Here is an 18015-nt window from a genome sequence, read left to right as displayed (position 1 = left end):
GTTGTGGGTCCTTCTAGTTGTGGCATGTGGGACGTCGCCTCAGCGTGGCTTGATGAGTGGTGCCATGTCTGTGCCCAGGATCCGAACCAGCGAAACCCGAGGCCACTGAAGTGGAGGACACGAACTTAACCACTCGTCCACGGGGCCAGCCCCTCACATTGGTTTCACCCAGTGGATCAAAATGAAATATTCAGAAATAAATCCAAGTATTTTAGCATATGGTAAAGGTAGTGATTTACATCTAAAGAAAAATGTTTTCCAATAAATTGTGTAATAGTACCAAGACAACCATGATGATCCCCAAACCACAGCAAGATAAATTCTATAAGCTTCAGAACATTGGAAAAAATAAAACATAAAATAAGCAGACCTTTCTAAGCAGAAACGCAAAGGCAGAAACCATAAATAAAGAAAGAGTGCATTTGAAGACATTTTTTTTTTTTTGAGGAAGATTAGCACTGAGCTAACATCTGCCGCCAATCCTCTTCTTTTTGCTGAGGAAGACTGGCCCTGAGCTAATATCCATGCCCATCTTCCTCTACGTTATATGTGGGACGCCTGCCACAGCATGGCTTAATATGCAGTGCCATGTCCACACCTGAGATTCAAATCCAGGAACAGTGGGCCACCGAAGCAGAACGTGCGAACTTAACTGCTGTGCCACCGGGCCAGCCCTGAAGACATCTATTTTTACTTAATAAATATTCCTGAACACTTACTACATGCTGGTAACAAACTAGGGCTGGGGGTACTGTGTAAGAGAAAGAGATATGGCCCCCACCATCAGGCAGAGAGAGGCTAGGAGAGAGAGAATAAGTAATCAAAAATTTATCCAAAAAAGTTTGAGCCATCTTCAACCCCTCTCTTCCCCTCACACCCCACATGCGATCAGAAAATTGACTGAGTGCTACTTTCAAAACACATCCAGAAGCCGACTGACTACTTCTCATCACCTCCTCTGCTGCCATCCTCACTTCTCCACTGGATCACCACACTGGATCACCACACTGGATCACTACACTGGATCACCACACTGGATCACCACACTAGCCTCCTGGTTAGTCTCCCCACTTCCATCCCCATCTACCAAGTCTATTCTCCATGCAGTAATGGGAGGGATCCTTGTACAACTCAAGTCACATCCTGTCACTCCTCCGCTCCAAGTCCTGCACTTCACTCAGAGCAAAAGCTAAATTCCTTACAACAGCCTTACAAAACCTGATATCCTTAGCCCCTCCCTCTACTCCATTCTTTCACCACTCTTACCTCACTCTGCTCTAGCCACCCTGGCTTCCTGCCGCTCCTTGAATGAGCCAGGCGTATTTCCCTCTTAAGGCCTTTCCCCCAGCTGTCCCTCTGCCAAGAATTCCCTTCGCCCAGATCTCCACCTAGCTGATGTCCTCACCTCTTGCAAGTGGTGGCTCAAATGAGCTCCACGACGTAACATTCCAGCTCTCCACCCAGCTCCACCCCAGCTCTCCACCCAGCTCTACTCCCCATCCCTCCCACCCACGTTCCACTGCTTCTTTCTTCCACGGCTCTTATCACTCCTAGTAAACTATACAATTTACTGATTGTGTTTATTATCCATTGTTTATCTCACTTGATGACACTGTAAACTCCATGAGGAGAGAAATCTTTCTTTGTTTTGCTAACTGACATGTCCCAAGACTCTGGTACACAATTGGAGCTCAATAAATATATGTTGAAGGAATGAATGAATTTATCAGACAAGCAAAGACTGATAAGCCCACTAACACCCAGCACTTGTACATAGCTGGTGAGAAAATAAACTGAATAAATCTTCTAGAGTAGATGGTAATTTGTCAGTATATATTTAAATACGTTATTACATTAAATATGTAAAGTCTTTAAAATGTTCAGCCCTTTCATTAAATAATCCCACTTTTAAGTACCTAGCCTAAAAAAGGAATCAGAGATGCACGCAAGTTTATCTATAAGGTGGGATTTCACGGAGCCATTACGAATGATACACGTCTACATTTGCTATAGTAACACATTTAAACAAAAACTAAAGAGCGTGTGTGTATTAAACCAAGTCTTCTTAACTAGAGATCTGAATACAACTCCTCCTCAGAGTACAGCAGGTCGCTATCTTGCCAGGACTGACGGAACAGAGCACATCCATTCAGTATTCTTAGTCTGTTCTAAAATTTAAAGCCCAAACAGAACAATGGCTAATCTGTATTTATTACCAGTTATTACTGAACTTTTCAGAAAATTATTAGCTTGTTAAAGGTAGATCCCAAAAATAAAATCTTTTAAAAAAAGGGGCGGGCCCCGTTGCCGAGTGGTTAAGTTCGCGCGCTCCACTTCGGCGGCCCAGGGTTTCACCAGTTCGGACCCTGGGCGTGGACATGGCACCGCTCATCAGGCCATGCTGAGGCAGCGTCCCACATGCCACAGCGGGAAGGGCCCACAAGTGAAAATATACAACTATGTACCGGGGGCCTTTGGGGAGAAAAAGGAAAAATAAAATCTTTAAAGGTAGATCCCACCATTCACTCACATGACATCCAGCACAGAATCGTTCCGAATGACCTTATGGGAGACATCGGCTAGCAAAAAAAGGCCTCCATCTGTCCTCCGGATGCTAGCTGCATAGCCTGGCCAGATCTGCAATCTGAAGAGATAGATGGGCTTTACCTTAAAGTTCTAAAAGAACCCCAGATACTTCCACGCCCCCACTTGAAACAATACTTTGGGCAGATACTGCCCCTCCCTAATAAGAATGAGAAAGTGCCAGGAAACAAATTAAATTAAATCATCATTGTGAATTTACTAAAAAACTAAACTATGGAAGTGATTTAACTGATAAATTGTATTCACTATCATAAAATACTGCTGAGATTTTTGTCCTAAAGAGGGTGATGGCAATGAGAAATTGCTTTCCAGAACATTCAAAAGTGGGAAACAGGAAAACACCGCCGACCTGTGTTGCTGTAGCACCATAGCACTTGCAGGGTCATAGAAGTTTCTTCCCACAAGCTTCATGTCTAAAAGCTTCATTGCCCTGAAATAAAGAGCAAGAAAGGGCTTTCTAGCAGAAGAATCAGAACATCGAGCCCCACTACTCCTAGTGACATTTCCCTGCGGAAACATGGGCCATCTTTGCACAATACAGTTTTTATGCTGAGAACATGCTTGCCAGAAGAAAAATAAACACTACCAAAGCATTTATCTTGGCGTATAAGCAACTCACTGCAGCTTTTTCAACTTACTAGGTAACCAAAATCGAGTTGATTTCCCAGGTTCAATTTATATTCCTTTTCACCATTAACTAAAAAGAACACAAGAGAGTCAATTTCTAAGTTTGTGAATGTCAGTCTGGCATAGGAAGTTATGTTTGTTGCTGGCAGTTCACTTTACTAGGTAGGAATTAGGTTCTGTGTTTGGGAATAACAGTTCTATGAAAATTACGGAGTCTTAAAAAAAAGTTAAAAAAATTATGAGCTATTTGTATCCAAAAATTCAAGGGACTGGGAAAACATTCTTCCAGCAAAATTTTTTGCACTCTATCTCTTCAAGTAGCCCCATCACTGACACCATTAAATATGCACTATAAACATCTGCTTTTCAAGTTCCCGAATGAATCCAAAGGCACCCATCCCCCGTCCAGCTGCCTCAACCCGCTTTCACAGACCCGAATCTGAGCAACCATTGGAAGTAATTTTTGAGTAAGTTAGCCTCAATCGCATTTATTTATTAAATGTTTCCAAACTCATCTACATACACACTGCAGTATAACACCACATTGTTATAAACATAAGACGCACTGTGTTTTGAAGAGCATTGCTACAAACACAAGATAGGTTAAAGAAAGTAAGACGTCGGCCATCTTCTTACCGACGGAAAACAACATTGTAGAAGGGAATGCACAAGTCAGAACAGGGCTCCAGGATCTTCGTCAACTGGATCTTAATGCTGATCTCTGCACCATCAGTTTTCCTTTGACTTTTTAACTCAAGAAGCTTCAAATAAATATATACAAGTAAAAAGAAATGACAAAACTACCAAGCCCTCATCTAAACCAATGGTGTTCTAGAGAACACTAAAATATCTTCAACATATTTTGTATTGTCCCCTCACTTTCTACCCCACTGACAAAATACAGCATGACAACTAGGTTTTAAGAAAGGATTTGGTGGGGCCCACCCGGTGGCACAGTGGTTAAGTGCACACGTTCCACTTTGGTGGCCCTGGGTTCGCAGGTTTGGATCCCAGGTGCAGACATGGCACCGCTTGGGATGCCATGCTGTGGTAGGCGTCCCACATATAAAGTAGAGGAAGATGGGCCAGGTGTTAGCTCAGGGCCAGCCTTCCTCAGCAAAAAGAGGAGGACTGGCAGCAGATGTTAGCTCAGGGCTAATCTTCCTCAAAAAAAAAAAGAAAGGATTTGGTAAGAGAAACCCAAGGGAGAACTAGCAATAGATGCGAATTTGAATTTGAAATATTAAACCATTCTGTGTCACTGAGGTCAAAGGCTGCCAATCACTCCTCTTATGTGAGAAGGGACTTGTTGAAGAACTCTAAGTTTCTCAGTTTGTCATTTCTTTGTTAGGGAGAAGTCTGCCTTCCCTCTAAGAGGAAAGTACAACTCAAATGTTCAGGGAGTCCATGATTTCCCACCACTCAAAGCACCAGACACCCTCAGGTTTCACCCCAAGTCCATTTCCTATTCGTCTCACTTGTTGAAGCTTTACAGGCAGATAGAGAATGGCTCCATCGAAAGCAGTGACGTTGCCAGTGACAGCTTGGTGGTCCTTCAACATGCCAAACCTCATGCTTTTGCACTCCACATTCGGGCTAGAAAATAATAGAGAGGATCTCACTTCAATTTGACTCCAACAGCAGCTTCTCTGCTACAGCTGGGCAACAGGATTGTGTGAGGAGCAGTCACCTGTAACTACTGCTCCATCTAGTGGTCATATTAAATACACAGCTATATCAGACTGAAAAAAGAACTTGGACCCAACTGGGGATACTTGCCCACAGAAAATAGAAACCCATTAATTCCACCACCCAAAGACAACTGCCTTAACCACGCCAGTGTACATTCTTCCAGAATTCAGACCAGAGGGTTACTCATCTTCTGTAAAGGGTCAGACAGTAAACATGTTAGGCTTTACAGGTCATATAGTCCCTGTTCCAACAACCCGACTCTGCCAACATCACACAAAAGCACCAGAGACAGTATGCAAACCCAGGAGCACGACTGTATTCCAGCACCTCTTCATCACCAAAACGGACGGTGGGCCAGACGTGACCCGCAGGCCAGCCACAGCACGCCCATCCCTGCTCTCGAGTCTGCAGAGATACACACTGTTTTTAAAAATATACACAATGGAATACTACTCAGCCATAAAAAAAGACAAAACTGGCCCATTCACAGCAACGTGGATGGACCTCGAGGGTATTATGTTAAGCAAAATAAGCCAGTCAGAGAAAGACGAACTCTATATGACTCCACTCATAGGTGGAAGTTAGTATATTGATAAGGAGATCTGATCGGTGGTTACCAGGGAAAAGGGGGGTTGGGGGGAGGGTACAAAGGGGGAAGTGGTGTACCCACAACATGACTAAGAAAAATGTATAACTGAAATCTCACAAGGTTGTAATCTATCATAACATTAATAAAAAAAAAATAGGATTTTACTCTAACCTCTTTCCACTCACGGAAATTTCAACTTTTTATTAATTCACTCTCATAAATCCTACAGCTTGAAAAACTCCAGTAGCAACTTTGTACAATGATTGTCTCATTCCATCACAGTGACACAGAACCTCATTCTATAGCTGCAAAGTTTAAACAAATCCAAGACTAAAAAGGGTCAAACGTGTTCAAGCACATGAAGAAACATTAAAAAAAAATCAAGTGATATCTAATATAGTTGCCCCAAAACTACACTCACATGTTAACATCACGTTTCAAAACGCTTCTTCAAAAAGTTCCCACATACATACGGGGCACTGTGTCCTAAACACAGTATCTGCATTAGTCTTTCTAGGCTCCCGACAGGATGACCAGTCCACCGGAATCCATCCTCTCGGTACCTTCTCATGGCCTGGCATCATCTTCGCATGGTGGCTTGCACAGCCCAGCTTTGCAACCTCAAAACCTACAGCCTCTGCGACTCCTCCAGGCCCGGCCCACGCAGAGCCCTGTGGCACTCACTCTCCCCTCCGTCTCACTGACGCTTGTCCATCCATTTCCAGAGAAAAGGTTCTTCTCTCTTGTTAACGCCCATCTCCTTCCCTGACGTTCCCGAAGAGGCCCATTCCCACTATCCCTCCCGCTCAGGGGTTCCACTTCACCCTCTTTTCTGGCCTCTTCTCTTCACTTGTCCTCCAGGCTCAGCTCTGCTTTCTCAGTGGGCACAGAGCTTTAGGGTAAGCCTACCACCTTCTTTATCACGCCCTTTCTCATTTCTCCTGCACTGTTTAAGTGGCCAATTCACTGGCTATTTCTCACATCCTAAGCTCTCCTTTGTTCTTTTAGTCTAGTTGTTTCTCCATAACTCTTTTTTTTTTTAATTTTTATTTATTTATTTTTTTGAGGAAGATTGGCCCTGAGCTAACATCTGCCTGCAATCCTCCTCTTTTTTTGCTAAGGAAGACTGCTCTCTTCTTTTCTGTTTTTCTTTTCCTTTTCTCTTTTTGATAGTAGCCATCCTAATAGGTGTAAGGTAGTATTTCACTGTTATTTTGATTTGCATTTCCCTAATGATCAGTGATGTTGAGTATCTTTTTCTCCATAACTCTTAACAAAGCTACTAGAAGATCACCAAGGGTGCTCTGGAAAGCAAATGGGGTAACTTTTTTCCCTGTGGCCAAAGTCAATCCCCTCCTCCTCATTCAAACTGGGCCCTTCGTCTTTTTTTTTTTTTGAGGAAAATTAGCCCTGAGCTAACATCTGCTGCCAATCCTCCTCTTTTTGCTGAGGAAGCCTGGCCCTGAGCTAACATCTGTGCCCATCTTCCTCTACTTTATACGTGGGACACCTACCACAGCATGGGGTGCCAAGCAGTGCCATGTCCGCACCTGGGATCCGAACCAGCGAACACCTGGCCACCAAAGCGGAACATGTGCACTTTACTGCTGAGCTACCGGACTTGCTCCTCCTTTGTCTTCATGACCTTTCTCTAGGGTATTTTTCCCCTAACTGTTCCTTCCTTCTTTCACTCCACTTCTTCCTCATGTACCAATTAGTAGCTGTCCGTTAGAAATTCAGTCTTCCATGTTTTTTTCTTTTTGAGGAAGACTGGACCCAGCTAACATCTGTTGCCAATCTTCTTTTTTTCCTCCCCAAAGCCCCAGTACATAGCTGTATATCCTAGTTGTACGTCCTTCTAGTTCTGTGTGGGATGTTGCCACAGCATGGCTTGATGAGTGGATCCAAACCAGTGAACCCTGGGCCACCAAAGCGGAGTGTGGCAAACCTAACCACTTGGCCACAGGGCTGGCCCCTCAGCCTTCCATCTTACTATTTTGTCCACAGATATTCCAAAATACTCATTCATTTTCACAATTCCAGCTAATGACTCTCCTGAGATTTTTTAAAAGAATACAAACTAATATGAATTCTGAATTTTTTAAAGGTATGATAAATCCAAAAGTTGATATAAAATTAAGGTCCTTTTTGCTAAAATTTAACCCTAGACTGTCACTGGAGAGCCATCAAATGTCAGTATGAGACTCACGCAGGGAGGATCCAGGTTTTGTGGGGTGTGGATCTTATATCATTGGGGGAGAGCGGGCTCTCTTTAAGAAGAATATAAAATTACAGATGGAAAGTAAGTTAAAAGGTCACGGAAGGGGTCTGTGCAAGTAAAAGACCTTGACCTTAAGCTTCACAAACTTCAGAATAAATCTATTCTAACTTCATACACAAAACTGTACCTATGGAGTTAAAAATCTGAACTGCTAATACAGCTAAATACAAAACAAATGTTAACTTTAAACTTACTGTAAGGATCTGAGTATACGCATGACCATGGGAGGAGGTGCATCAGGAATTATATAGAAAAATATTCAGTATGTCCACAGGAACTGTTTCATTACTGCTCTCTAAACAGTGAACAATACCTGAAAGTCACGTGATACTGATAAACTGCCTCGTTATGACACTGTATCTTGATAAGGTTTAATCCCAAAGACTGAGGTGTTCCTTTGGATCCTTGCTTCACAAAAAGCTCTCTGGAAAGTAAAAAACAAAGGCATCTACATGTACCAAAAACAAAAAAACAAACAACCCACACCACAAAAAAAGATTCGAGGAAGTGGTATTTCATACTTTGCTTACAAGTGCACAAACCAAGACACACAAAAGCAAGCTTGGAGGACCAGAAGATAAACTCTTACCAATTTTTTTTTTAAAGACTGGCACCTGAGCTAACATCTGTTGTCAATCTTCCTTTTTTTTTCTTCTTCTTCTTCTTCTTCCCAAAGGACACCCCCCCATCCTGCCCCCGCCCCAGTACATAGCTGTATATTCTAGCTGTAGCATGTGGGATGCCGCCTCAACATGGCTTGATGAGCAATGCCATGTCCGCGCCCAGGATCCGAACTGGCCAAACCCTGGGCCACCAAAGGAGAGCGCACAAATTTAACCACTCGGCCACAGAGTGGCCCCAGCAATTTCTTATTAGAGAAGCAAGGTCACCCCGTTTGTCCTCGTAATATCACTGGGAAAGACCAGGCCAGCTAACTGAGAACACAGCATAGTTCTAGAGAGAAAGACAAACTGCTGCAACGTTTCTCCTAAATGATTTCCGTGTCTTCAACATGACAAAGAATTGTCTACGTCTGAATTGGGAAGGAAATGAAAAGTCCGGAGTCCACTCCCTGGTACACACTATACGTCATTAACCCCATTTCACTTCACCAAGAACCGTCCCACCTCTTTGTCATTTTCGCCACTGGCAAAAAAACAAAAAACAAACAAGCCGCAATCGTACCACCCACGGAAACTTTAGACAGAAGAGAAACAGCATTCACAATACTCCGAGAAGGCCTCCTGCCACATCCTCACCAAGCAGAGAAGGCAGCATCCTGACTTACTTTTCCTTGTGTTCCGCAGTCCCTAGGGCAGGGCGATCCAGAGAGCACAGCGAGGGCGGAGGCAGGGGTGGCGGGGCGGGATCTGGAGGAGTGGGGCTGAGCCCCCCGGGGGTCTTAGACACTCCTCTGCCTATACCACCAGCTGCTCTTCCCAACGGGAACAAAGACACATCCGCATTCCCTCTTCCAAGCATTCTGAAATGTTGACAAGAGGGGCAAATGAGGACTCTCTCAGTCATGCTTCTGTCTATGCCCCAGCTAAATGATTCCCTCAAGTCTACATTCTCTTCCTGCAGGACTCAACAAAACAGACCCAGGCCTCAGATTCTCTCCAAATCCAACACGCCAACACGACTCATTCACCAACTGCTATTAATACTCACTCTCAGGGCCAACTTCCATAGCAGAATTGGGGTGGAAGTTTAACTCACCAGGTTAGAAAATCATCACAATCAGCTTGACTGCTTTTTTTTTTGAGGAAGATTAGCCCTGAGCTAACATCCATGCCCATCTTCCTCTACTTTATATGTGGGACGCCTGCCACAGCATGGCTTGACAAGCAGTATGTAGGTCCGTACCCAGGATCCAAACTGGTGAACCCCAGGCCTCCAAAGTGAAACACATGAACTTAACCACTGCGCCACCAGGCCGGCACCTCAGCTTGACTTCTTCAGAGGGCAAAGGAAGTTGTGAACTGCTCAGTGGACAATTAGTTTTTATCCTTTTCTAATGATTGGATTACTAGCTCCTGACTACTCTTGGAAAATATCCATTCTTTAATATAAAACCATGAACTGCTTGTTTGTGACATAATACAACCCTTTTGAGAATCTTTCTTTGGACTCACCAAGATGTTTCATGTGAATTTGACAGTAATTCGAGGAGGCAACTTTACCCACCTATTCCAACCAATGGAGGCCTCTGCCATCTTGCTATCCCCAGCTGCCAACACCGAAGAATCCGGAAAAGTGGGATGGGGTTCGTCTCTGTCCTTGTGCACCATACAGGTAGACAAGCCTCGACCTAAAATGCCTCTACCTAAATGGAAGGGCCAAACCCCAGCTATAACTGTGAGTTAAACATGTTGTAAAGTACAATTATTTTTCTGAAGATAAACAGCAGGAATTTAAGAACAAAGCAATCATGCATACCACCACATTTTTTTCAAGTTAGTTTTCCACATACCTAAAGGAGGCATTCCCCGTTTCAGAGGGGTCTGGGACACCGTTTCAAGGCCCAGTCCTCGGAACATGGAGACCAAACCCACAGATTCCTATCAAAAGTCAAAGAGCAAAATCATTCTAAGATATAGTTGATAAACCCAGAAACACTGATGGTTTTCTTAAAAGTCTTGGTAAATAATAAAAATCGCCTTTTTCAAACTCTATTACTGTTATAATAAAGGATAAAAATATCTCATAAAAAGTTGTTTAAATACTTATAGTTTTTAAAAAACACTTAACTATGTCACATTAGGTTTCTAAGTATAGTTATAGTCCATGATTTGATGTACACTTATGACAGAATGCAAGAGAACAGAATTAACTTTCCTATTTTTGTAGTTTATTTCCTGTACACCCAAAGTAAGAGGGAACAAGCGTTCTGGTTAATAAATTTTCAAAAAAGCTGGATCATTTAAGACTATTAGAGGTTTGGGGTTTGTTTTTTTTTCAACAATCTCCAAAAAAACTTGCTACTGTTTTCCTGTAGCAGTCTTGAAAGTTTACTGCTCTTCCACCAGTTACAGCTGCCACAGACAGACTCCAGCAATTCATCTGAGTAAAAGGACAGTATTACTGTCATCGATTTTTCTTTTCACACATTACAGTTGACACTGTCAACTCTACTTAAAATTGTCATAAATGCGTTTCTAGGTTCTTCCTATATTTGCTAACTCTTTATTCTTTGTGATTTATTAATTATAGACAAACACAATTCTTAAAACTATGTATAATTAGGAGATTAACAATGCACATACATGCAAGTGTACACACAGCAGAAGCAATAGCTGAAGATCATCATTTTCTTTTTTTTTTTTTTAAAGGAAGACTAGCCCTGAGCTAAGTGCTGCCAATCCTCATCTTTTTTTTTTTCTGAGGATGACTGGCCCTGAGCTAACCTCCATGCCCACCTTCCTCTACTTTACATGTGGGACACCCACCATAGCATGGCTTGCCAAGTGGTGCCAGGTCGGCACCCAGGATCCAAACTGGTGAACCCCGGGCCACCAACGCGGAATGTGTGCACTTAACCACTGCGCCACCAGGCTGGCCCATCATTTTCTTTAATGATTTGGGCAGAGCCTTCTAAAAGGAACCATTCTTAACAATTATTACCTGAGGGGCAGGAGTGGCTGCTAATACCACAGAGCCAAACCCAGAGAGAAAATCTAAACACTCAGAAAAAAAAAGGTGTATCTTTAAACCTACCATTTACATATAAATGTATTTATATTTATGTTTATAGAAGCTGGAGAACTAAGGCATTAACCCAAGTCCATCTAGCATTTGTTATGAGGCACTTTTTCTAGACTCACAACTCTTAAGACTTGAAATATACGCCCAGAAGATGTAACTACTTATTAAAGGAAACAAACAAATGAAAACCAACTCTTGTTTTCGTACAGGGCTTCACAGTTTGCTAAGCACTCTGGAATCCATTATTTCCTCTGATGATAAGCTGTCATCTGCTATCACACTTCCAGATATGGTCTTACCCTTTGTGCTGGCCCACCCTGTGGGTTTGGTTCCTCTGGCTTTCCAAATACATGGCCTCTACCTGTAGGTCTTGCCCTGCCCAGAGCCGAGTCCAAAGGTTTAGGAGCTTGTGGCCAAGCCCCTGGCATCTGAACACGCTGAGATGGGTGCAGAGGAGAAGGGCCCCTGAAGGGTGGTCGGACAGGATCCATTGAAAGGCTGCAGAGGACAGAGGTGTTGATCCTGTTCTCGTTAATTACCTGCCAGCATTTTATTTTATAAAGATTAAAGATTCCCAATTGCTTCCCTTTTCCTTTAAGACAGACTCACGAAGCACTAAAAAAAATAGTTACTTTGGGTCAGACTAGTGATACAACCAACCTCCTATATCATATTCACTTCAAAAGCTTCTAATTACCCCAGAATATCCTAAATACTGTCCATGAGCAATCCCTTACATGCCAAGACCTCCTTGAAGTACTTACATTTTCTACCCAAACAGCCTCTCTGAGAACTCAGTCCTGTAAGACAATCACCTGTTGTAGAAGGAGGCACTTTTTATCTATAGGCATGATTTTGGTTTATAAGTAAGTTTATATTTAATATAGCCATGTCATAAAATTATTGTCAATAAAGATTTATGGATTTTGCTTTGGTTTTGGCCTCTCTATCCCCTACCAGAGTCCTAACCTTTTCCAGTCCATTACTGCATTTCACTATTCCACCTCCTTTGCTGCTTCTCTGAATCCTTATCCAATTCCTTTCTATAAAACTCTTCTTTCAAACTCCACCAGAACTGAGGTCTCCAGGGTACAGACCCTTTCTGCTTTGAGCCTACAATACCTGCAGCCTCTCAGGCAACATTTAACACCCTTCCTCCCCCCCCCCCCCCCCCCCCCAAGTTACCAGGGGTGAGGCTCCTCACGCCCTCCACATCTCAGGTCCCCCGGGCCTCTTCAAAATCACTTTATAACCTATCCATTTCAGGACTCTTCTTCACTCTCCTGACCCAGCACTGACCACTGATGAAACCTTCTTAACTGAAGAGTTAAGTAAGCCTCTTCTTAACTTTTGCAAACCTCACTTAAGTACTAGCTACAGAGAAATCAGGCCACGCGTTGACTAACTGACACACAAGTCATAAATGAACCCTATAGGAGGAGGCAGTTGAGGAGCTGACAACATCTTTTAATAAATTACCCTCTACACTATAATGGCCCATCGTACCTCCATCCCTCAAAGGCGACAGCAGTCGTCCCCTCCAACTGCTTAAACTACTTTTCAGTTAGCCTGGACTTCCTGCTCACGCCTTCCCAACACCACCCGAAGAACCCAGAATCCGTGGCCCAACTGGTTCACAATGAGAGGCACTATAACACCCACCAATTACAAGCTTTCTGGAACCTTCCTTTCTCCACCTCTCCCTCACCTCCATCATCACTTCTATAGATTCAGGCACCTCCTCCAGAAGGCTTTCCCTGGATGTGGATTTTCTCCTTAGATTAGTTACTAGACAGTTGGCTGACTATAAGGTCCGACGGGCACGGGCACGGGTCCCAGGACCGGCACGGCCTACCTTCCCCGCCTCTCCGGGCGCGTGCTCTAGGCTGGGGCACTAGGACCAGAGCCTAAGCAGAAGGCTGGCGCCCAAGGCAAACCCTATCCTCCTCCCACCTGCAAGAGTACCATTCCAAAAGCCAACAGCTCTACTGGGGGTCCTACCCACTCTGTCCGTCCCGATAACACCCCCCCCCCGCCCCAAAGTGCGTGTGAGTCCCTGTCTCCCGGGGCCACAACCTCCCACCTGGTCGAGGGCCTGCGTTCCTCCTACACACCCCGCCTCGAATAACGACTTCCTTTCCCCGCCCCGGCCCACCGGGCCCCGGCCCCTCGCGCCTGGTGGAGGGGGCGGGTCCGCAGAGGGCCGGAGGGCCCCCGCTCGCCACCACAGCTCAGGCGGAAGCCCACCTGGCCGGCCACGCGGCAACCTGGGCCTCCCCGACCCGCACACCACGCCCGACCACTCACGGGGCTCCAGCCCTGGCCGGCTCTGCCGGGCCTCGGGACAGCCCCCGCCACGCCCAAGGGCCCACGTGCTCCAACCCCAATTTCCGGTCCTCTGCGCCCCAGGGGCTGAACCCATTGGCCAAAGGACGTGCCACTCACAAGATTCAGCCGTCTCATTGGCTGTCTGCAAAAAGAGCCTCTCCTCTTCTAGCTGCCTGGCTAGACAAAGAGATTCATCCCCAAGGGCTACGCGGAATGGCATCCAGAAGTTAAGAGGGGACGTAAACGTTACGATGTTACCTTTTTAAGATACTGACTCCCTTTCTGTGGCAATTCCTGTAAACAGATTTAGCTTGCATTCTCATGTTGAAACTGACTTGCCCCATCCTTCCCCGTTACAGGATATAGGGGATATACACGGTGAAAAGGAAAGAGTAAGCTTGAGTTTACGTTCAAACATAGAGTTGTGTGACCTCTGCGCCTCACTTTCCTCATATATAAAATAGGAAGGAAAGCATCCATTAATGTGGTTGTACGGAAATGTACATACATTAATGAGATGATGTATGTAAAATATTTAGCACAAGAAGAAGATAGCCTGCAATAAATGTTGCCTATCATTATTTATTGATGCCTAAATCTGTGAGCAAAGAAGAGCTTTCTTCAAACTATACAAAAATATTGGTGGTTAATTCTGCAATTAGAGAATATTTTCACCCAAGGAAGTAAAGATTTCTGCTCTTCTCCAACCATTTTGGCAAATAACTGCACCCCACTCCAGCCCCCGGTTTTTCGATGTGGTTGGGGTCAAGCTTCGAGAGACGTTCGCTGGTGCTGTAGAGACATGCGAATGCTTTGCATAGAATAGGACTACAGAAGGCTTTTCCAAGCCTCAAATAGCTCATACCTTGTTTTAATCTATACATTCAAGGACTCTCCTCTCCTTCCCAAATCAGGAAAGAGTTTGAAGAGGGAGGATTTCTAAAGCAGGAATCTAATTGACAGGATATCCTGTCACTCTCTGTAGATGTTATTTGTTTAACGTTATAAGTTTTTCTACCCCATAATCTCCCTACCTTAGAATGTTACAAAGTTATGTTATAATGACATATAGTCAGAATTCTGTTGCCCATGCAAACGTTTAGTAGCAAGTGCACTCAAAAACAGTTATACAAACTGTTTTGCAAACTTGACAAAGTCCCAGCTCCCTGTCCTTATAGGTATTCTGACCAAACCTTGCATGAAAGATTAATTCCATACCCAGGAAACAATATTTTAGGGGCAGGAGTCAACAGATCTTCACAACAGCAATTTTCAGATAATTTTCTGAAGCTCTTGGCTTTGGAATCTAAATCAAGAGCACCGTTATGAAGGGTAAATGCATTGAGTTCCCTGGATGTCTATATCCTGTCATGCAAGAGTAGGCGGCCTCTGTACAGTATTTCTAGCCAATCCATACATCATGAATACTACTTATTTCACCAAAGGAAAATACATATAGTCTCAGTGTTGATCGGAGATAACGATGGTTGAAGCTCTCTAACGTGTGGACATCTGCTTAGAATCTTTCAAAAGCTAATCAACCTCTCCTGGAGTTTATATCCCCCATCAGGGCACTTCAATGGTTAATTAACCATCCCTAGGATATCGATTAAAAATAGCACACACATGTCATGCTGTTTAAAGTATTTACAATTAAATTACAGATGATATTTTCATAACACTCAGTTCTGTCCACTTGGCCCTGCCAGGCTCTAAAACTCAGGATGAGGATGGCCCTGTGACTATATACAATTTGGATTTTCCCAGGAAGTCATGACTTAAAATGCTCTGGCCTTTTGTCCCCATAAGTACTTCTATTCTGATCATATATCCTGAATTTTTGTTGTTGTTGTTCAGAAAATAAGGTCATCAGAGCCACAGCAAGATTAAGGGCAGAAAACTACATTACTAGAAACTACAGGGAGGATTTAATTGAAGTGGACCTATGTCTGTAGTACCTCTGGGTTCCAGGCAGAGATAAATACAGATCCTTCCAGTCGAAATACACCCTCAACCTGGCCCCCAAAGTTCCCATGTAAAAAGCATCAATAGGGGCCGGCCCCGTGGCCGAGTGGTTAAGTTCACGAGCTCGGCTTGGGCCAGGGTTTCACTGGTTTGGATCCTGGGCGCGGACATGACACTGCTCATCAGGCCATGTTGAGGCGGCGTCCCACGTGCCACAACTAAAGGACCCACAACTAGACTATACAACTATGTACTAGGGGGATTTGGGGAGAAAAAGCAGAGAGAAAAAAGAAGATTGGCAACAGTTGTTAGCTCACGTGCCAATCTTTGAAAAAAAAAAAGCTAGCTAGCTAGATATAGATATAGATACATAGTTAGATAGATATCTCCTAATGGTTCTGTTTCTCTGGAGAACACTAATACAGATTTTGGTACCATGAAGTGGGGTGCTGATGTAACAAATACACAAAAATGAGAAAGGGGCTTTGGAACTGGATGATGGGTATAGACTGGAAGAGTTTTCTTTTTAAGATTGGCACATCCAATCTTAAAATCCAATTAACTTAAAATCCAATACAAAGATTGCTTTGATTGGCTTCTGGGAAGGTCTCAGACTGAAATGAGGAAGATGTTATTGGAAACTGGAGGAAAGGTGATTCTCGTTATAAAGTGGCAAAGAACCTGGCTGAATTGTGGTCTAGTGTTTTCTGGAAGGTAGAATTCACAAGCAATGAACTTGGATATCTAAGTGAGGAGATTTCTAAGCAAAGTGTTGAAAGTGTGACCTGGCTTCTCCTTATTGCTTATAGTAAAATGCAACAGGAGAGAGAGAGAAATTGAAGGAAAGATCAAGCAAAAAGAAACCAGAACTTAAAGATTTGGGAAGTTCTCAGCCTATCCCATATTGCAAAAATGAGAAAGCTTGTTCTGGAGAGAACACCAAGTGTGTGGCTGGACAATCACTCCATTCAGAGATTGTCCATGATTAACTAATGGAGCCAATGGGTCATGTCAGCAGAAGCTAGGAGTAAAGATGGGATTATACCAGCAAAGGGACCAAAGGGAGCAGAGACTGGATGAAATAAAGGAAGCCTTTCTAAAAGAAAGCTTTGGACTTCTGGGATTCTATAGGACAGGACAGTAGAACTATTCAACATCTTTCAACCCTAAAGAAAAGGGAAGAATAACCCCAAAGATGATTCAGAGATCGTCAGAGCTGCCACTCCCACCACAAACCCAGGAAGCAAAGCTGTTTCCTCTTCACAGATTTGCAGCTAGAGAGGAACATTGCCTCAGGATGAATCACACTCAAGTCTCACCCAGACCTGATTTAGCTGATGTCTGGATGGCACTTTGGACTTGGATCTAATGCTGGGGTGGGTTCAAGCTTCAGGGCTATTGGGATGGGATAAATGTATTTTGCATGCGAGAAGGACGTGAATTTTGGGGGACCAGAGGGTGGGGTGTGATAGACTGAATTTTGTACCCCTCCCAGTTCATATGTTGAAGCCTAACCCCCAATGTGACTGCATTTGGTGACAGGGCCTATAGGGAGCTAATTCAGATTAAATGAGGTCATAAGGGTAAGGCCCTACTCCAATAGGATTGATGTCTTTATAACAAGAGGAAGAGATCCCAGAGATCTCTCTTTCTCTCTACGTGAGCAAAGAGGAAAAGCCAGGTGAGGACACAGCAAGAAACTGGCTGTCTACAAGCCAGAAGAGAGCTCTCACCAGAAACTGAGTTTGCCAGCATCTTGATCATGGACTTCTAGCGCCCAGAACGGTGAGAAAATAAATGTCTGTTTAAGCCACCTCATCCACGGTATTTTGTTATGGCAACCCCAGCTGACTAATACAATAGTAAATATCAGCAAAGATGGTGTAGCGTAAGTGCAGGACATTAAGCTTTTGATGGCTAAGGCACCCATTTCAAAGACATCCATCCAGAGTAAACATGTCGCCAGCTAAACAACTAGATAAAGAACCAGCCCACACCCACCCATGGCTTTAGAAAGCCCTGGGGAACTCTGACCTCTTGAGTGCCCCTGCTTTTCCCTTCACGCACCCTAGCTCCTGCCCTTATGTTTTAAATTAAAATAAAGAGTGAACCCACAAACCCTAGGCACCCCACCCTTGATACTAAGAAAGGCAGAGCCCCAGGTCCGTGCGGTCACGCTCTCTCTTTCTCTCTCCCTGACCTTGCTGCATGGCCTTCAGCCATG

At 44.0% G+C, this 18015-nt stretch overlaps 1 protein-coding gene across 6 annotated transcripts in view; it reads right to left on the bottom strand.

Annotated features, from left to right (window-relative positions):
- PIWIL2 (piwi like RNA-mediated gene silencing 2) overlaps positions 1 to 13906 on the bottom strand; it is a 72124-nt gene extending 58218 nt beyond the window's left edge. The window contains exons 1-11 of one of the 6 annotated variants that reach the window (XM_070261229.1): positions 13207 to 13872; positions 12263 to 12313; positions 11798 to 11996; positions 10267 to 10354; positions 9981 to 10119; positions 9082 to 9276; positions 8107 to 8217; positions 4710 to 4827; positions 3868 to 3992; positions 2954 to 3034; positions 2531 to 2644 (exon numbers count right to left, since the gene is read on the bottom strand). In XM_070261229.1, coding sequence (XP_070117330.1) covers positions 2531 to 2644; positions 2954 to 3034; positions 3868 to 3992; positions 4710 to 4827; positions 8107 to 8217; positions 9082 to 9276; positions 9981 to 10119; positions 10267 to 10354; positions 11798 to 11989 — 1163 coding nt within the window. In that variant the 5' untranslated portion in view covers positions 11990 to 11996; positions 12263 to 12313; positions 13207 to 13872. Of the gene's footprint in view, positions 1 to 2530; positions 2645 to 2953; positions 3035 to 3867; positions 3993 to 4709; positions 4828 to 8106; positions 8218 to 9081; positions 9277 to 9980; positions 10120 to 10266; positions 10355 to 11797; positions 11997 to 12262; positions 12314 to 13206 lie in introns of all 6 variants that reach the window. The other 5 variants (XM_023636132.2, XM_023636133.2, XM_023636131.2 and 2 more) reach the window with 5 other exon arrangements.
- Between the last annotated feature and the right edge of the window lie 4109 nt (positions 13907 to 18015).

Source organism: Equus caballus, chromosome 2 (genome assembly GCF_041296265.1).
Source record: "Equus caballus isolate H_3958 breed thoroughbred chromosome 2, TB-T2T, whole genome shotgun sequence".
In the NCBI taxonomy this organism is placed as follows: Eukaryota; Metazoa; Chordata; class Mammalia; order Perissodactyla; family Equidae; genus Equus; species Equus caballus.
The sequence above is the reverse complement of the archived record's forward strand: the minus strand, read 5'-3'. Positions and strand labels throughout refer to the sequence as shown.